The sequence below is a fragment of the Diadema antillarum genome, unplaced genomic scaffold (genome assembly GCF_040938485.1).
Source record: "Diadema antillarum isolate AM-2024a unplaced genomic scaffold, OU_Dant_1.0 seq00000367_RagTag, whole genome shotgun sequence".
Taxonomy (NCBI): Eukaryota; Metazoa; Echinodermata; class Echinoidea; order Diadematoida; family Diadematidae; genus Diadema; species Diadema antillarum.
Window position 1 is genome coordinate 1,645,756 of NW_027271368.1, and position 21,568 is coordinate 1,667,323.

General features: G+C 39.2%; 1 protein-coding gene across 1 annotated transcript in view; it reads right to left on the reverse strand.

The window, feature by feature from the left end:
• LOC139731269 (uncharacterized) overlaps window positions 1-21,568 on the reverse strand; it is a 32,264-nt gene that overhangs the window by 2,496 nt on the left and 8,200 nt on the right. The window contains exons 5-14 of the mRNA XM_071642155.1: window positions 20,151-20,213; window positions 17,563-17,661; window positions 15,957-16,388; window positions 15,188-15,376; window positions 12,784-13,200; window positions 7,936-8,652; window positions 7,187-7,321; window positions 5,872-6,472; window positions 2,073-2,356; window positions 533-969 (exon numbers count right to left, since the gene is read on the reverse strand). Of these exons, the coding sequence (XP_071498256.1) occupies window positions 533-969; window positions 2,073-2,356; window positions 5,872-6,472; window positions 7,187-7,321; window positions 7,936-8,652; window positions 12,784-13,200; window positions 15,188-15,376; window positions 15,957-16,388; window positions 17,563-17,661; window positions 20,151-20,213 (3,374 nt within the window). The remainder of the gene's footprint in view (window positions 1-532; window positions 970-2,072; window positions 2,357-5,871; window positions 6,473-7,186; window positions 7,322-7,935; window positions 8,653-12,783; window positions 13,201-15,187; window positions 15,377-15,956; window positions 16,389-17,562; window positions 17,662-20,150; window positions 20,214-21,568) is intronic.

A 21,568-nucleotide genomic window follows, 5' to 3' on the forward strand; every position in this document is an offset into this window, starting at 1 on the left:
AAAAAAATGCATAAGAGAATGCAGAGAAAAATGCACAACAAGAGACATGACTATACCTGTGTAGTATACATACATTGTTACCAATAAGGAGGCTAATAGATTATAAGAGCAAAATTTCTGCAAAGCAAAATTTGTCTACAGGAGATCACCATGGAATATCTTGTGGTAAAGTTCATGACATTAACCTGTTGAGGTTGTACTGATTTTGCTACAACACGCATTTCCTATAGACCCCTTCCCAAGTATACTCGGGACTCATCCTCAACGGGTTAATGTTCTGTATCTACTTCTCTTAAAAGGCAAAGTTTATAACATTCTCATTTCAACAAGTGAGTAAGCTGTAATAACAATATCACAGGACAAATCATAGCATTAGAAAGAACTGATATGACTACACCTTTTTGACATCTCATATAGTCATTTTAGCAAAGACCTTGACCATCTTGCAGAAGCATATACTCAATCATTGCAACAACAAAAAAAGAAAGAAGAAGAAGAAGAAGAAAAAAAAGATGTGTCGTGAGTGTCAGACCTGTTTGGGAATGCCTTCACAGTTGATGCCAAAGATGCCACATTTTCTGGCGCTCAAAAAGCTTGCTGGGCCAGGGCACTGAGGGTTGGCAGGATAGTGGAGCCGATGGGAAAAGCCAAAACTGTAGTGCATCTTCCCAACCCGAGAGCATGGAGAATGATGACCAAAATCAGCAGGGTCTGCCTGGATGCTTTGTTGTGCTGCTGTCGTCTCTTCCCTATAATGCTCAATGGCATTCATGATACCTTTGATGTGATGTCGATACAGCTTCATGTTCTCCAACTTCAGCTTTTCTGGCTCGTTGGCTGAGTGCAAGAATATGGTGGAGTTCCGCTGGCACGTAGGGCAAAGGTCGGTTTCAGGTTTGGCAGTCACAACAGAGGGAGCATACTGTCGCCAAGTCTGGCAGAAGGCAACATACGGCATAGCTCGGGACCCTTTGGCAAATTAAGTGGGTAGAAAAGGGACAAGTTTATAGCGGTTGCAAAAACAAACAAACACACAAACAAATGTAAAGAAAAAAAAACAAAAACAAAAAAAGACAAAAATCAATATCTACTTTCTGCTCATTTCATGGGTGATATATACCTTTTACAGTATGTCTATGTGTCTACAAAGTAAACTTTCTCCAAATAATCACTAGGGTAATACATGCATATAAACCTCAATGGGTTAAAAATCCTTTATACACTCTTCACTTCAACTTTATTCACTTTTGAAAGGATGATGCTACTGCTTTGGAAGTTGGGATTAGTAATGGATACAATGTGCTCATAGCGCTTGCTCTATTTCAGATCAATCTGATCATCTCTTCAATGTTCAGTGTCAGCTAAAGGTGTTTTATGTACTCTTTTTTTTTGTAACTTTCATTGCACAGCTACCACAGCTTGGCAAGATTAAACACTTGAGTAGGCCCTGTACTTCAGAGTCTCTTTTCTCTGCATACAATTTTCTAGCGTGTATTTTCTTTCCAGTATTTAGACAGGTTTGTAGAGAATTCATTTCAAGTGAGTCATACATCATTTTAAAGCTTAAAGGGACTGTACAGTACTGGTTGAGACCTAATTTTAGGTTTCTAACATTTTTAGGTGAAATAATAAGAAATCTCATACGAAATATGAAAGAGCATGCAATTCTATGAGGAATTCAACGTTTATTTGATAAAAATTGGTTTTGAAATGGCTGAGATATCCAAAAAGAGCGATTCTAATAAAGTGTGGGACCCACACTTTGGAACGATCGCTTTGTTTTATTTTGTTTTTGGATGTTTCAGTAATTCCAAACCCGATTTTCATCAAATAAACTTTGAAATGCTCTTAAAATGGTATACTCTGTGCTATATCATAAGTGTTTTCTGGTATCTTGCAAAACTTTAAAAGCCCAAATTCTCATCTCAACCAAAACTGTACTATCCCTTTAAAGTCTGCTCTTTGATCTTTGACCTTGACATATGAACTTTGAATTTGAGCATACATGCCCACAAGTAAGCAAAACAAAACAAAGCAAAACAAAAACAAAACAAAACAAAACAAATGCCTACCATTCTGCTGACTTGCAGCTTGATACAGCTTGTACAAAGAAAGCTTGGAAACCGAGCTTGGTAGAAGATGGATACCAGACGTCTTGCATCGTGGGATACGACCCGGCAGGAGAACAGCCGACTCCTCAGCGTAGTTGGTGATGAACCGCACGGTACTTCTCGTTTCGTCTAAGCTGAATTTCCTGGACTTGGCTGCTGCAGGTTTCCTCATCTTCAGCATCCCTTCGACAAGGCCATACTTCTTTACCCACCTCTGCAATCCATGCAGCTTTCTGAAGGAGATGCTAACAACAACAAAACAAACAGAGCATTAGTTAACTATCCAGGTTGGAAGATGAATGCAATCTTATTAATTCAAGTTTATATCCTGCTGCCAAACTTGAGAAAAGATTAATTGGGTACAAATGTCAAAAGTGAAGGCTTGTAGGATACCATACTACACAAGTGATCCGAGTATCCTCTCGGATTACCTTCTGTTTCTGTACGGATTCTTTCTTCTTCTTCTTCTTTTTCTTTATTTCTCCCCAAAAGTTGTGCAGAGGTTAGCTCAGAAAGTCCTGTTCCTATCAATTTCAAAATTATACCATGTATGTATCATGTCCCAAAGACGACAGCGCAAGTAAAATCATAGTGATCAGTCGACCGTGACGTCACTATGACGTCATTATATGAAAACACATTTTCATGCATATCTCATTAATGGAAAGGAATTTTTCAATGAAATTTACGTCACATATATTTCAAGTCAAGCGCATTCTACTCATATATTAAAATTCATATTCATTATTAAAAAGTGCGCGTACGCGCGCGTTGAAATATTCGTATGCTCAAATCGAGCTCAAATTTTTTTGCACACGTTTCAGACCATTTGGAGCATTTTTTGAAAAATTGAAAAAATTGGACGGACGCGTACGCGCTCACATATACGCACGCACAGCTCATATGCAATAGAAATTTCCTGTTTTTTCACATTTTACAGATGCCTGAAATGTCAAGGAATATTTCTACCAAGTTTCAAGTCAATCCGACTCAATATGACGTCATACGGGCCCGTCAAAGTTGAAATTCCGCGCGCGCGTCAATGGCGATATACAGTGCAACAATGCCAAAAAACCGCCAATTTTAAATCCGATTTTACTCGTCAGGATGGACGGTGACCCCCCATTTTCTTTACATATTTTGAAAGCTGATGAGTTGTACATGTCATTTCATGGGTTGGCGATACTGAAAAAATGATTAAAAGATATCAAATTTCTTAATAAAGTAAAAAAAGTAAATTTTCAAAATGACGTCATCAAATTTCAAGTTCACATGAGCGTATTTCACTTATCCTTTGCCGATTTTCACCCAAATTTCAGTATGTTGTAGCTTATTAAATGCTCTTTCATAAATGTAATAACACAATTTTGATTGGATGATGGTATCACCTCGTAAAAATGAATTGAAGGTAACCTTGTCAAATTTGACCAGTTTACGTGTTATCTCTATGGGAGTGCAGTTTTTATGGAAAGGAAAATTGACATGACTATCTTTATCGAGCACTGGCTCACTTATGCTTCAGTGAATTTCTCCCAGATTTTAATATGTTGTAGCTGAGACTTTGGGCTATCGTAAGTGTGCCCTTCGTTTTTTCATGCGATGTTGGGATCGTGTAAAAAAACTTGGTTGAAATTAAAGCTTATCTTCGAAGTATTGAAATATTTCTTTCTTTCTGCAACTGTCTTTGCAATAACTCAAGAAAAACATATCCTATCACCACCATATTTTGCACATGTTTAGTTCATGTCACGTACATTATTTCACAAAATAACAACTACTTGATCAGACGCCATCTTGGGTATGTAAATTAGGGTCAAAGGTCATAAATGTATTATCCTGTATCTTGGTGAACACATGTCCTATCTTTCCCATATTTTGCACACGTAAAGACCATGTTACAAGGATCATTTCACAAGATAACCACTTTTTGCTCAGATGCCATCTTGTCTGTGCAAAGTGGGGTCAAAGGTCATTATGTACTTCTTTCTGTATCTTCGTTATGACGTGTTATCTCTATGGGAGGGAATTTTTCTAGCTGTGAAAATTGACATGATTGTCTTTATCGAGCACTAGCTCACTTACCCTTTGGTGAATTTCTCCCAGATTTTAATATGTTGTAGCTGAGACTTTGCGCTATGTTGTTGTGCCTTTTGTTTTTTCATACAATGTCGGGATTGTGCTAAAAATCTTGGTTGAAATTAAAGCTTATCTTTGACGTATTGAGATATTTCTTTCTTTTTGCAACTTTCTTTGCAATAACTCAAGAAAAACAGCCTCTATTACCCCCATATTTTGCACATGTTTAGTTCATGTCACGTACATTATTTCATAAAATAACAACTACTTGATCGGACACCATCTTGGGTATGTAAATTAGGGTCAAAGGTCATACATGTTTTATCCTGTATCTTGGTGAATACTTGTCCTATCTTTCCCATATTTTGCACACGCAAAGACCATTTTACAAGAATCATTTCACAAAATAACTACTTTTTGCTCAGATGCCATCTTTGGTGTGCAAAATGGGGTCAAAGGTCAAATATACTTCATTCTGTATCTTCGTTATTGCATACGGAATTCGGTACCAAAGATGGCAGGTCTGACTCCCTTTTCTAAATGAGACTCCAAACATCACATGGCCAATGTCCCCTCAACACAGATGGAACCTGTATGGTCATGCCTATTGGGATCAGGACTCAAATCATTGATTTCCCTGTAGATCGGATCACCTAATTTGTCAGTGTTGACAAATTCCGAGTCTAGTTTCTTTTGAAATTGTATAGGCCAGGGGGTAAATATGCACTCCCCAGCAAAAGATTTAGGCTGTCAATAGCACGACCATGGCAAAAATCAGCATGCAGGTTGCCAATTATGTAATCTCAAGGAATGAATCACTACTTTTTCCAAAAGTATGGTAGATCCTTCTTTCTTTATATGGTAATCATGATAATTTACGCATATTTCTATTATGTGTGCATACATGATAATTAACGCATATTTTTTGATGTGCGCCTCAGATTTTCAATCTCAATATCCCTAAATAAGGCTTCAAATGGGCTTTTTGTTGTCTACATATTCTTTGTAGTACTATAAACAAAATTACATGATGAAACTGGCAATTTCAAAATAAATTAATGTACATTGCTTTTATATTTCTTATGTATTTTTTGTTCATAGCTTTCGCTTCTTCTTTATAGCTATAATAGTTGATTATAACAAAAACGGAAGTTATCTGAGAAAAACAAGTACAAAATTCATCTGACAACAATTCTTGTAAAACCCTTGCTTTGTACACACACACACACAAGTCATTGAAAACTGCAATTTTTGGTGGCATAGGTCACAAAAATTTTGTTATATCTCTGCAAGCATACCCATGATTTCCATGGATAGGGTCTGAATATGAGTACAAGATGTGAAAAGGATGGTAATGTAATTTGTCTGCGGTCAATATTCAAGCCCCACCCCCACCACCACCGTCAGGCATTGCGCAGACAAGAGGGGGAATGGTGAAATTTTGAGAATTTGACCTTGAACTTCGACCCCCATGACCCTAAAAATCCCTTAACACTGACAGGCAGTGCTTGCATTAGTACTAGGTTTCAGAAAGATTCCTTAAGCCATTTCCAAGGCATGGAGAGGGAAAAAAAGTGACATTTTAGCATTTTCGTTTGATCTTTGAACTTTGTGCATTTACCCCCATGGCTTAAAAAGAGAGAATGTTTGTCGGGTAATACCATCGGACTGGCGGACCACTTACCCATGGAGAAAGGCAAACATGTCCCCACATATGTCTTTTCCATGAAAGAAGTATCTAGCACGGACAAGCTTCTTCTCTTCTATCCCAGCTGGCTTGGCACACTCTAAGGATGCAGTGCAGTTCTGCACAGCATCCAGCTGGGCCATGATTGCAATATTTTTCTCCACCCACGTCAGCGACAGGATCTGGAGTTGGTGGTCGAGGATTTCACGGCGTGCAAAAAGCGTCTTGCACTTCCTCGCGCACCTGCAGTTGTCCCACGCATCCAACCTGCGCTCAATGGTCCCAGCCGAGAATATGGCAGTGTCATGGTTCTGAGGCTCAGCTTGTTCATTCGTGGATTCCCCAAGCTCTTCTTCTTCCTCCTCAATGTCCCCCTCGCCAGACTCTCCTTCATAGCTATGATTGTGGTTGGAATCTCCATCCCCGATGTAGCTTTTAATGACCTCAGGCGCAGAGGTTGCTGGACTACAGAAGTAGTCCAAGAGGACGTCTTTCCATTCTGCTACAAGCTCTTTGCCTGTCTCATGCAGATTTGCAGCAGCGAGTCCTTCCACAGCAGCAGCCATTTCTTTTTCATGTCGCCGATCTGAGCAAGATCCTTGGGGATGAAGAAAAATATATTTGGAATGTAAAATTGCCCAATTCACTGCAATCCCTTAAATCTTACAACACCGGGAAAACTAAGTTGATCGTATTGTGAAATAAACTTAACTAACAAAGGTACTGTACATGTAGCACAAGCACTGGCTGTTCACAGGACACAGCTTTATATAATTTACAATCTTTTAAATACCATGAACATCTTCCAATTATGTAAACAGTATTTTAACTGGGCTATGTCACACCAACGTTTTACTGGGAGGGGTCACCCACTTGGTCAAACTGAATCCCTATGGGGTTAAACAGGATCAATGTTACTAATTCCTGTCTGCTCTGCAGCGTTACTTCTTCAAAGCTCCAACAACTGTTTTCACAAGATCTTCATACTGCCTTTTTCTGTCATTTCCCAAGAGATCTCAATACTATCCTTTGCTGTTGTTGCTTTTTTTTCTCCTGAAGACACAAGACAAATATACTACTGTAAAAGTGGAAATTTTTGTGCCATTTCGCGCAATCAGAAACTAGCATGACAATAAAAGCACACCAATACTTGCCATATGTTCCTGTACTTTGTCTCTTGATTCCGCGGAATCAAAAAAATGTGAAACTCTTCTTACCCGCCGAGCGCGAAAAATTAGTAATGTGAAAATATCAATTTTTACAGTAATTCTGTATCACTCTTTCTGTTCAAATGAAAAAAAAAATGTAATACCTGAAACACCAAGATCCTCAATGTCTTCTTCCCCAGAGGATGTATCCTGGAGGTCATTCTGTAGTGTGTTGTTGACTGCAGTCTTTTCTGGAGTTGGGCTGGTACCTTCACCATCATCATCTGATGTACAACCCACTAAATGAAAAAACAAACAAACAAACACACATACGTACATTGTTTGATGCTGGAACCCAAGTAATGTTGCCACCCTGAAGATATCACAATGAACAGTTCTCTGGTACAGTAACAGCAGGAATAAGTTCTCAAGGGATTGATTTTTGTGATCGGACCGGTGAGATAGATTACGATGCAATAATTCTTTATTCTGTAGGCAGTCAAGACAATTTAGCCTCTAAAACAGCTCTTCGCTGCAATGGCATTTAAGGCCTTTGGCAGCATATACATTTGTACATTGCCCTTATCAGTTAATTAGCACGCATCATGACAGCATGTTCATTTACGTTACAGGTTTAGCAAAGGGGCAGCACACATGCAAAACTGCAAAAGCAGAAACTTTCTCTTTTATTTTTGCACAACATGAAACGCGAGAATTCAAACAGCAAATGGAAAGTTATTCAAATGGACTATAAACAGGTAACAGCCTTCCCCAAATGTTCTGATGAGCCTGGGGTTTGTGAGAATTTAAATTCTTCATATTTCATTCACATTTGCAGAAACTTATTTCTTGCACGATGCAAAGAATCCTTTGAATTAAATCTTGACGAGAAGGGGAAACTATCAAAATTTACCTTTGGCAGGTTCCTCCTCAGTACACAGTATGGTGTCACTAGACTGCACAACACTCTCCACTAGCACCTTCCTAGCAGAGGGCTGCACCTCCTCAAGCGCTGCATTGGTCTTCACGTGCTTGTAGAGCTCACACTGGGACAAAAACTTTTCTGAACAGCTCCTACACTTAGCCACTGCCTGATCTACATTACGTTTCCAGTGGTCTTCCAGCTCTTGCTTCACCACAAATGACATAGAGCACACTTGGCAGTTGTGTTCAGAGCCCGAGTTTGAATCAGGAGTCTGCAAGTGATTCTTCGAGCCAAGTTTGTCCATTTGATTCTCTTTGAGCAGTTCGGAGTGGGAGATGTGATGTGCGGTCTCGTGGACTTCCAGCTCAGACTTGGTTTCAAAGCACCCCGAGCAATGTCGGCAATGGAATGGCTTCTCTTCCCCATGAATCACTGCCATGTGCCTCTCCTGGAGCTCTTTGTTGATAAAACCCTTGGCACACAAGGGGCACTTGAAGAGCTTCTCGACGACGTGAACCTCCTGGTGGGCTGTGAGACTTGGCTCATCGGGGAATGTCTTGTCGCAGTGTTGGCATTTGTAATCTTTGGCAGTCCAGACTTCACCGAGGGTCTCCTCATCTAGCAATGTCTGATTTGATGGTGATTTCAAAATTCTTCTTCTTCTCCTTCTCACAGGAGACATTCCATACATATTTCGAGCAGAAGCTGAATAAAAAAACAACAACAAATGTACATAAATCAAAAACGAAGATATAACGTACAAGATGTCAAAAAAAAAAAGTTACAATGGGACCCTCTGCAATGATAACTTTGAAAATAGTGAATCAATCCAAATACAATTTTAGGGTACGAAACTATAACTCATTGCCCACATCTTACAGAAACCCCCATTCAATTTTGCTTCAGTGGTCAAAGAGATAAAAGAAATTTTGTAGAGCATGTCAGCTCATCCACAGACTCCCATTCACGATAGTCTACCACCGACCTAATTAGAAACATTTCTCACTCTAGTCAGCTGTGGATTAAAATGAAGTGACTGATCGTTTTAGTAAAAACAACACCAGGGCCCTGTTTTATGAAGAGTTATAATTGATTATATAGTTGATAGTCTATGGCAGCCTGTTTGTTAAGGAAATTTATAATCGATTATATCTTTTGATAAAACGGGGCCCTGATCACAAACAAGCTACATCCACATCTGATAAGAGAAGACATTAGAGAGCACTGAAAATTAATGAATGATTAATATCAACTCTATTTGATAATCAAAGAGTAACTGAACATGCATAATTTATATCAAAGGCAACCTCACATTTGATAGTCCAAGTTTTGTTAATCATTACGCTATGGTAACAGAAGAAACTTCAGACTGGCACAAAATGGCAGTGTGACCATTTGAGGCAAAACATTCGCAAGTTATAAAATTAGAACGTTTTTGGGCAGTCACAGCTTTACAACTAGAAATGTCGCTAGGGCGACTGATGCCTCCACCATAATGCATGATTCTCCCAATAGGTGTATAGCACAATGTCTTCACAATGTGTGATCCATGACAGTTTCACATAACTGGCAAAATATTGAAATGACAGATTTGTCAGAAATGTCTTGAATGTTCATTTTCCTTAAACTGGGTTTGCTATAATTATCTAAGACTGCAGGTACACATATTTGGGGATATGAGAATTTTTACTTGAATTCTGACGGACCCTTTTATAAGTTTATGCATTGAGTAATTTCCAAGGTATGAAGAAAGAGTGTAATTACAGTACAAAATAGATTTTTTGGGGGGTGGGGTGGAGGGCATTAAAACCTAGCCTTTGACCCTTAACCTTTGACCTTTGACCTTCTGGCTGGAAATTTCCCGGAGAATCTCCATTAGGTAATGCATGTATATATTAAATTTTAAAACTAATACATTTGTTAATGCAAGCATTGCATATACTAGTATATGAGGGAAATAGTAAAATTTTGAGGAGTTGACCTTGACCTTTTACCCCTGACTATTGACCCATGACCCCTAAATTCCCTAGATAATCCCTGCCAGTCAGTTCATGCGTATGTACCAAGTTCCATAAAGATACATTGAACCATTTGCGAGAAAAGTGATATTGCAACATTTTCACCTAACCTTTGACCTTTTGACCTTTGACCTTATGACATGAAACTCTCTCTGGAGAATCTTTACGCAGTAGTACATGTCTACACCAAGTTTCAAGAAAATACCTTTGGGCATTGCATAGATATGGGGGAAATAGCATTTGACCTTGACCGTTTGACCTTTGACATCTTGCCAATGTCACTACAATCTAGTCAACTAATTGTCCCATCATACATCATCCTTGGACCAAGTTTGGTGAAAGCTGCTTCATCCAATTTTGAGTTATCATGTAAACAGATAAATTTTAGGATTTGACCTTGATCTTTGACCTTTGATCTCTGTCCGATTTCACTAAAAAACTAATCAAGTAATTGTCCTATCATACATCATCCTCAAAGTTTGGTGAAATTTGCTCGATCCAGTCTTGAGTTACCGCGAAAACGGATACAATGTCATGATTTGACCTTGACCTTTGACCTTTGGCCAATTTCGCCCCAAAACTTGTCAAATAATTGCCCCATCATACTTTATGCTTGGACCAAGTTTGGTAAAATTCCAGTCAATATTACTCAAGTTATCGCGTAAACGAAAGTGGACGGATGTACGGACGGACAACCCGAAAACATAATGCCTCCGGCACCACTTCATGGCGGAGGCATAAAAAGACTACTAGAATTTTTGATATCATGTGCACATAAACATAGATGGAAAATACAATGTATGTGTAGAGAATTCTATAAAATTTGATTTTTTTTTTTGGGGGGGGGGGATGGGGTGGGGGGAAGTACAATGTACATGTATTCTCTTGACTTGTTACTGACGCATGCTTCAGACATCTGTAAGTAATGCCTCCTGCGACACTGCTGTACCACCTGCTTTACCTTCTGCCTCCAACCCCCAGAAAAAAATGTAAAATAAACAACACTCCTTAGCATGTCGATATTGCAATGTCAGTGTGAACAGAAAAGCATGTCAAGGTTGAAGTTTGCCAAGACTTCCACAGTACTCATAAATTAGGCCGCGTTCATGCGAATTTCATAGCCAGAATCACAAACATGAATCATGATAATTGATTCAAAACGGCATTTCAAATCATGGTTTCAGCAGAAGAGCGTTCATGCGGGCTTTCGCAACGCTGATTCTGGCTCTGCTCATTCTTTGCCATTGCTGCGCAGTTTGACCTTGTCTCTGCAACTCTAGCCAGACCACCTTATGCCAACTGATCAGTCAGTTCATTATAGGCATTTACATTTTTATTTCGGTGAATAATTTCCAATAAGCTGTGGCATTCAGGCTATGCCCACAGATCGAAAAATCTTAATTCTTTGTCTCTCCAATTTTTTTCCCTTGGTAGACACAGCGCTGCAGCCATAATTACTACTATCAACTCAATCGGAGAGTAATTACATGTATTATAATATTAAACAGCTAGATACTAGCATAGAATCCGTGTATGGCGGTGATGTAAACCAACAAATGCAAGTATGGTACCGAAACACACGATTCATAAGACGTACAGGAGCGCGCAAACAGAACAAGAAGCTGTGGGATACCCCATGAGACACGCATGCGCACAGCGCACAATGACGTCACAGAATCATGATTGAAATCACAGTTGCGTTCATGCGGCTTCTGCGATTGTGATTCTGGCAGAATCGTGATTCAAACCGCCCTTTTTTCTGCGTTTTCAGATCGGCGTTTTGAAACGCGTTTAAATGGAAAAATCGCATGAACGCAACGCAACTAAACACGTTTAGGGACTAAACGTGTTTAGAAACGCAATACTAGTTTCGCATGAACGCAGCTTTAGAGTGATAAAAACACCACTCGTAAGCTTAAACAATCATAGGTAGAAGTCTGTATGCACAATTAAATCTGGTTCTCCTTTAACCCTAAAAAGGCTGGGGGGGGGGTTTGAATCAACCCCCCCTCGACATTTTTCGCGACTACTCCGCCACGCGAAATTTTTTGACCGCGCCGTTCGCTGACTTTTTACTTTCAAGTCTTGCGCATCTTTTGACACTATTTTCGCAAAAATGGCTCGAAAATGTGATTTTGCGTATAAAGTCTAAGCAAATGGAGTTTTCTCTTCTTATTCATAAAGATATGATTATTTTCACTTTCATAGGCTGAAACTAATTAATTTTAGCATAATTATGCTTGAAATAGGTTCTGTCATAAATTTTGAGAAAAAAATGATTAAAAAAAAGGTTGAAAAAACAAAGAAATACATAAGAAATTTATAAAATATATAAGAAATTGATTTTGATACCAGATTTTTTTTTCATGTACATTGTTAGGAATGCTACAAAGAATGTTATCACCACAAATTAGGATTCTAGGAGCTTTAATTTCTGATTTAAAGCAAAAAGTATGATTTTATGCATATATTAACATAATTAATCATTATGATGAAAATTTCAATTTTTTTTTTTATAGTTTGGTAGATTACGCCACAGGTAATGTATGTGCCAATTTTCATGGCGATTGCGCGAGCGACGGCCAAGACCTCGGGAGGGGGGGGGGGGTTTGAATCAACCCCTCCCCGGCCACAGAACACCCAAAAAAGCCCGGCCTGGTTTGGGTTAACCCGTTGAGGACGGTTTGATTTTGCTACAACACGCATTTCCCATAGACACTTGCCAGAGTATACTCGAGACTTGTCTTCAACAGGTTAAATACTGTCCATCACTAGCTGTATAAAAATTGAAATCCAAATAAAAAGATAAAAGAATTACCATTTGATGGCTTGGACATCATTAATTTCAACTGCTCTTTCCGATGGACACAGTGTATATGTCGCTTCAGCTTGCTCCTTCCAACAAACTTCTTCCCGCAAAACTGACATGCATACTGGGTGTAGTAGGAATACTGAGATCCGTGCAGGGCCATGTGGACTTTGAGGGAGGATTTCTGGGTGAAGGATTTTGTACAAAGCTCGCAATGATATGGCCTGCTCTTCAAGTGAGTGTCCTCGTGCATGAGTAGTTTGTACCGATTTGAAAAGACTCTGAAACAGATGCTACACATGTGGAACGACTTGTCTTGTGGTTTCCCTCCTTTGACCTTTGTCTGGCTGGACGTGGCAGAGGTGTGAGCAGGACCATTTTCTGGAGATGATGCAACTTTACGGAGACCCAAGTGTAATCTGTGTTCTGTGTAATGATCGGAAACAAGAAGAAGACAATTGGTGTGTTGATTGACATTAAAGCATCACAATATAATGCACTTGTCAATGTAATGACGCACCCCACTACCCCCGGACATGGGTGCGTCATGGTCATTTTTTGACTGACCACACGGGGTTTTTGACGGACACCACAGTCACTTTTTTGACGGACAAAACGCTGCAAGTGACGAACCCCACAGTCACTTTTTTGACGGACAACACGTTGAAAGTGACGCACACCTCGGTCACTTTTTTGACGGACATCCTCGGTACATTTGACGCACCCCCGTAAATACTGAAACGATTTTTGCATACGTATTATTCAAGCAATTTCATTTTCTTTTGGTTCGTAAACATAATTTGTAAAAGTTTCGGCAAGTTTCCCTTACCATGGCCCTGTAAGCACCATACCGTCATTCACCGTACATCACGCTGCTGCTACGATATTCCGTACAGTAGTATGTATTCTGTGCATGCAATCCATACATGACAATCACATGTGCAGATGCGCTGTGTGTACGTGCGCGGCCATTGCTAGTGCGGTGGATGCATACTGCTGCAGCGCAGGTACACACCACGCCACGGCATTCCCGCGAGTAACTACATACAGCCTAGTCGCTGTACGTAGAGATTCGGATCGCACAGCTAGCTAACAGCGTCGCGCGACTGGTTGGGCTATCCCGCGAGCAGGAAATGGCATGCGGCAGGCAGTTTTCTTCTGCTGCCGCTTCTTTTACTGTCAAGAATTCGCCTTTGTCACCACAGATTTCATGGGTTTGTTGGAGGGAAAATGTAAGGAGAAAGGGTGGCTTTTAAATTATGTGCTTGCCAGATTCTGGCAAGCATTTTTCCCTCTTATTCCAAAACACTTCCCGAATTTGATTTTCACTTGCCGCGGGACAGCGCGCGCTCACTGTAATTTCACTCGCGGTACGTGTATCCGGTAGTAGCGTGCAAAAATGCGTGCAGTTTTCCATAGCCAAGTGCACTAGTGACGCACCAGGACGCACCCCTCGGTTTAAAATAATGCGTGTTATTTTCCATAGCCAAGTGACGTACCATGACGCACCCCTCGGTCAAAATTTTGACCGACAATGATGGGATTTTGACACACCCCTCGGTCAAAAATTTGACGGACAAAGCTGGTAAAATGACGAACACCTGGGTCACAAATTTGACGGACCAAACGAGGAAATGACGCACCCATGTCCGGGGGTAGTGGGGCGAGTCATTACATTGACAAGTGCATAAGATGGCTTTCAGTGTTTGCCGAGACTGAATCCTTGTAATCCTTGTAACAAGCTTGGCTGAGTTTCTTCAAACTCCCCTCTACTCATTCCAAGCGTTGTGCAACAAGCAGCCTTTCACCTTGAACTGTGACCTTTGATCTCATGAAATATGGATCGTCTTTTCAGTGAAATAAGAACATGCTACCACAGCTATTATAGAACACATCAGTGACAGTTTGAGGAAAGTCGGACAACTGGTTCAAGTTATGAATTTTCAAATCTTCGGTGCCATCATTGCTGGATGAAAAGACTACTACACTTTGTGACATCATTTTGGACAACAATATAAAGAAGACACAAGCAGGATTCCACAAAATTTCATTTTTCATGAAAATTACACATTCCATCTACTTGTTATTGACATACTGTTAAGGTAATATCATTCCCCCCTGCTTTCTGAAAGAGGTAAGTCGAATGCTCTTTTATGATGCAAGAGAAGTGGAAATATGTAGAATTTTAATTTCATTTTCTTTATATTGTTATCCATACATGCCGTCATGAAGTGCAGTAGTCTCCTTTTCCAACAATGCCTATGGCTGCCCTGAAACTTTTTAAAAAATCATTACTTTTTGATCGATTGTCTTGTTTTCCTCAACCTTTCACTATTGTGTTCCACAAATTTTTATACTGCTTTCACTCAACCCACATTTATATTTGTGCTTTGGTTTTCTTTCATATTGCTACCTTTTTTCTGACAGCTGTCACCTGTTTGAGGCTCCTCAAGCTTGGCAGATCTCTGACTCTCTGTGGCTAGGTTAGACTGGTGCACACTTCCGGCAAGATGCATTTTGAGCTCAAAAGTGGTCAGGAATGCAAGTCCACAGGCTCCACACAATGGCAAGCGTCTCACCTTGACGGAGCATGGTCTTCCCACTGTGAGAGAAATGCAACAAAATAAATTATACACAGTCTTATAAATGAGAACAAAACTGGAAACATAGATGAAGGGGGAAAGGAGCTCCATCAACAAGGCTTTCACCTGGTTTGGGGGACATTATGTACTATTACAATGACAACACACAGTCCAGTGATCTTGAAAAATATGTCTTGCACATCTTTACATCAAGAATCATTTTGGAAAGCTAGTCTCTCTCCTCTTTTATCTTGTTGAGTCTAAATTGATATAAGAATTTGAGAGTTCAATGCATAATGCCACTAAAACACCTCAGTTATAAGTATTGATAAGGCTAGAAATACCACCATCGGAGGAAAAAATTACTTCAGGATTAGTGAAGTACTTTATCAATTAGTAAGATACATGATATGAAGAATTGCACAAATATAAAAAAAACTATGGTCCAACTACGAACATCCTTCGTGACGAAACTTATACACTTTTACAACCTTGATAAGGATGATTTATGTAGAGTTCAAGCCCTCAATGACCATCATCATTTCAAGAACTTTATAATCAACTGAGTTGTCAGTCATCTTGTAAAACATATACTCATACCTTGCACTGATTGCACAGCCAGCCGCCGCCGCTGTGTATGACATACTCGCATATGCCGCCTCAGCTTGTCCTTTGACCCACAGAGCTTGAAGCAAATGGCACAGATGCGTTCACTGTAGCAGGCATACTCCGGCCCGTGCTTGCGCATGTGTATGCGAAGCGAAGACTTCTGGGTGAAACTTATGGAGCACAATGGACACTTGAAGGGCTTCTCTCCTGTGTGGGTTCGCATGTGCCTCTCTAGATCATAGAGCCCAGCAAATAGTTTGCCACAGAGTTGACAAGAGTATGTCGGCTTCCCTGTGTGAATCCGCTTGTGCACGAAGAGATTGGTGGTTAACTCCCCGCACTCCTCGCACTTCTTCAACTGCCGCCTCTGACCCATCCGTAGTTTTGACTTGATTTCATGTGGGGCAAGGTATGTACGGGAGCCTGAAGATTCAAGGACAGGAAATATGATGAAGAACATACAGACCTCCCAACCTCCCGATGAGATTTTGCTATGAAAATGCAGTGTATTTCTGTGATGTTTCTAGCACATTTTGATACGACTATGAGGTTCTCATCTATCATTTTGGCTGCAAGATTACACACACAATCGAACATCATGTTGGGCACTTATTATCCCACTGCTCAATAATTATAATTATTGCCATATATATCCAAACATACATACATCCATACAAGTATAAACGGCAGCTTTTATCAGAATCTTTATTTTGTGATACCATTTTGGTGAGGACATGGAGAACAAAGTATCAAAAATACAATGAAGAAACATTTTAAAAATTAGAAATGTCGCAATGTCGACTGGTATGATTCCGCCATACTGTAAAGGTGGATATTTTCGCACGACTGATTTTTCACAACTGGTGGGTAAAGAGTTTAGCATGTTTTCCCGCGAAATCCCATGTTTTTTCAAAGAATTTTGCGGAATCAAGACATCAACTAGTGGAACATATGGCAAGCAAAATTATTTGTGTGCTTTTATCTTCATGCTAATTTGGGTTGCACGATATGTGCAAAAATTTCAACACCGCGAAAATTTCCCTTTTTACAGTAACAGGTCTGCCAACATTCCCACATCCAAATCATGGAGATTCCACACAGCAATCAGGGAGATATCTGTGTGTTACATGCATTTCAATGGGCAAAAATAATTCCCAAATCAGGGAGATTTTAATATTCTATTATTCAGACATGAACAGATTTTGACATTTTTAGGGAGACTCCTGCAGAATCAGGGAGACTTGGCAGCTCTGCAGTAATGCATGGTTCTCCAAGTAGGTCTGGAGTATGTCTTCACAATGTGAGATGACAGCTTCACATGATTGGACAAAATTAAAATATTTCATGCTTGTCACAAATGTGCTACAGTGTAAGTGTCATACTTTCCTTGAACTGGGTTTATTCTGGATGGATGGCTAAAGTGTTTGAGAGAGCAGGTCAAAATATGGGAAAAAATGTGACACACATACAACATAGTAAGATTGTGTGGATGGTTGCATGATCAAAGTTTCCATTTTACCACCTGGGGGTCAGGCCAAATAATCTCTCACAGTTAAGAATATTTCAGTATATTAAGTGCATAGAACTAAATTCTCACCTTTAACCTGGTTGGGGGCTTGCTTCGGTTTATAAACATTTGTTACATTCAACCGGTCTGTGTCTGTGTATGAAGTTGTTTTTCGGCTGGTATCAAATCCTGTTGATTTTAAGCCAAGAAACATGTAAACAGTTGAAAGCATCTCAACAATGAAAAACGACACTGAACACTTTATAGATCCCTACCAATTCCCTTCTCTGTCACATTTCTTGTCATATACACCCTTCTACACTATGCCTTATGCATACCACATGTACTCTATGCCACTGTGGTTATACATAACAACTGCATCCATTTAATGTCCACAGTTTTCTACATTCAATATTTTCCCACTTTTGCTAGTTTACATGAAACGAACGTGGTTATAACAAAATTCCAGTTACAACAAAGTAAATATTCAGGACGCAACATTATCAACTGTATAGTATTTGTATTACTGTATGTACAATGTATACGCCATATCTTTCGAGAGTCTAAATTGTGGAGTCATACTGAACAGTGAAATGTACACGCGTACGTCACGCTCACATCAGGATCGGAGTCAATATTTTCGCATGTCTTGAATTTTGCAAATAGCACCAGACTTGCCAAATTCACAAAAAATAAAAACCTTAAGCAGGTGAAATATTCGACGTATACAGTACTTATTTATCTGGTTATGACGTAATTTCCATAGAACGAAAACAAAAAAAAAACTGCCAGTTCCGAGAACTGTCCACTGTTTTGTATATAGATCTATGGCATGTGAGTACACTGTCATCACTTTGACAAGGCTTGACACTCCTCTTCAAAATTTTGGTGGCCTGAAAATGAAATGTGTTGGGCCAAAAGCAAGGGAAATAAAACAATATAATTTGAATCTTAGTTGCATGATCAGGCCACAAAATGATACATTTGTTTTTTTTTTTTTGGGGGGGGGGGGGGGGGGGGGGGAGAGGGGGAATTTGGTGACTCAACATCAATATTTTAGTAGTGCAGAGCCACTGCTAATATTGGGCCCTGTCTATGAGTGATATTGAAACCAAATGAACAGGGTATCCACTCAAGATCTGCCTCAACAAAATGATTATTTTGCTTTTTGTGATGTCATCAACAGTAAAATCAACTGAAATCAGTGTACTCACAACCATGTTACATAATGTACATGTTATTCACCTCACTAAATGCATTAAATTACATTAAACAAAACAGATCTCATAGACTAAGACCACAGATTACCAAGTGAGCAAACGGTGATGAGAGCAATGTGTGGAGTGAAATTAATGGACAAAGAGAAGACTGAGGATATGATAGAGATGTTCCAGTTGAAGGAATTAACTAGACATCTGTTAAAAGCGAAAATGAAGTACAGTTGAACCTCTATTATCCGGCCTCCCTTTATCCGGATCTCGCTATTATCCGGACGCAATCTCGCCGTGATTTTTTAATCTTTTTTTAAGAATTACGGAAGGAAAGGGGGATTCCCAACTCCTTGAGAACTCCTACACAAACACACATAAATTACATATACTTGATACATTTTTTAATAATTATTTAGGTAAATCATCCCAAGAATTTATAAAAGAAAATGATTTCATTCTTGCAAACACGAACCTCTATTTTGGGGTATGTTACTGAGTGTAACAATGAAAAGGTTGCGGTATACACATTACTACATGTGGTACTACAATGGGCTATATCAGTACATGTGTATGTATATGTACATGTATAAAGCATTGAGTTTCCCGTATCCGGCCAAATCCCTTATCCGGATGAGCCCGGTCCCGACTTGTCCGGATACGAGAGGTTCAACTGTACTGTAAAAGTGGAAATTTTTGCAGTGTTGAAATTTTCACGCATTTTGTGCAACCAGAAACTAGCGCGAAAATAAAAGCACGTGAATATATTTGCTTGCCATAATAACATGCTCCTATGCGTGATGGCTTGACTCCACGGATTTAAAAACACATGAAACGTGGCCAAACGTGAAAAATTAGTCGCGTGAAAATGTCCACTTTTACAGTACGGTTCATATGGGTATTGAATGAGAAGTGTGATGATCATTGCAACTGATTGACAAATTGCCCTACATCGACGTAAATAAGCACTGAATTTATCACTGATCAATTCAGTGCTTATTTACGTCGATGTAGGGCAATTTGTCAATCAGTTGCAATGAAAACATCTCGACGGAAGAATTTCATGTGATGATCATGTTTAAGATGTTTAATATCCTGTGCTACAGCATCTAGTAGTTAGAGTGACAAAAGCAAGGACAACCAAAGAAGATATGGCAGAGACAGGTGGAGGAGGAACTTGGCTTGACAAAGGATGATGCCACGAATTGGGCATAATGGTATTAGTCAGGTGTGGTTACTGTTAGAGTGAGGTAAATAAGGCTGTTTTGGGGGACAAGCCGACATCAAAACTGGATGATGATGAGGTGAAGACCTACAAATGTTGTATACATATTAGTATCAAAGAAATCAGCATGACCACAGGACTAGAATTGGATGTTATGGGCCTTTTAAGGAGTAAAGACATTAGAATTAGTGTGTTGCTCACTATAAGTCTCTCTCTTAGAAAATGTAATGCATTGTTGGTCATACCTCCAACTTGGATGGATATAGAATTTTGTGGACCTGCATCATTTGGGTCATTATCCTTATATTCTGGGTTGAAGGAAAAAACAAGGGAGGAATAAATGAATCACATTAAAACCTGTGCCTACAACCTGCATTCACAACATAAAGAAATTGTAAAAGTTTTGTTCAGATTTTCAAATTTCTTCACAATTTTCCAAAGTACAGTGTAGCTGTTCATATCCTGAACGTCACAACATTTTCTACATTTCAAAGAAGTCGCCGCATATGTGTTGAAAACAAAAACATTTGATAAATAAATATTGTGTGACTATCAAATGCCTACAAACTTTTTTGTACTACACATTGTATATTTGTATGTCATGGGTCATTTACATTGCGACTTTTTTTCTCAAGGCATTTCAATGCTTTTTTTAAATCAGGTCTATCAAGAGCACACTTAAGTGGCTCTGCTTAAAGAGTTTGAAGAAGATTCCTTGCCCTTTATGTGTGGTGTGCAGGGGAAAAAAATCAAAATCTTGAACTTCAGAGAGAAAACTGGTGAGGGTTGGTGCACTTACACTTTTCTTGCTGATATGGCCTGAAGAGACCATTTAAAATGTTCACCCAAATATACACTTGGAATGAGTGTTTGCAGCAATACTGGTACACATCAAAAAAAATTTGTAGAAAATCAGACAATATAATAACAATAATAATAATAATAATAATAATAATAATAATAATAATAATAATAATAATAATGATAATAATAATAATAATAATAATAATAATAATAATAATAATGATAATAATAATAACAATAACAATAATAATAATAATAATAATAATAAACATTTACATGTATACAGCGCTTAATACAGTTTCTAAGCGCCTAAAAGTATAAAAGTACTGAATATTAAAATTTCAGTGCTGCCATTGCTGGATGAGAAGACTAAAATAGTTTATGACATCACTGCCAGACATTACAAAGACAAGATAGAGAGAATTGATCATGAACACTATACTTTCCTTTGACTTGCTACTGATACATGTTAGAGGGTAATGCAGAGACTCCAACCCCAAGCACCTTCTGATCTGGAGATTCTACCGCCTGAAACCCCTAGCAAACAGGAGACTCCAAGTTGATGTGTGCGAAGCACGAAGTTCCTAGGGTTCTAGCTGTTCTCTGGTGCTATCTAAGGCTTATTTTTTCAACTTACGATAGCAATAAGTAAGAAATCCTTTCCACTGGGAGACACAGAGCCAGGGCGGGAGAAATCAAATCTCCAGCAGGAGAACGGGAGATTTTGCAAAAATGGGTTTTCGGCGGGAGATCTCCTGTCAAAAACAGGAGAGTTGGAGTCTCTGGTAATGTTCGTCCCCGTCCCACCCCCCACTTTCTGAGAGAGGTATCAAAGTCAAGTTTAACTTCACTACAAAAT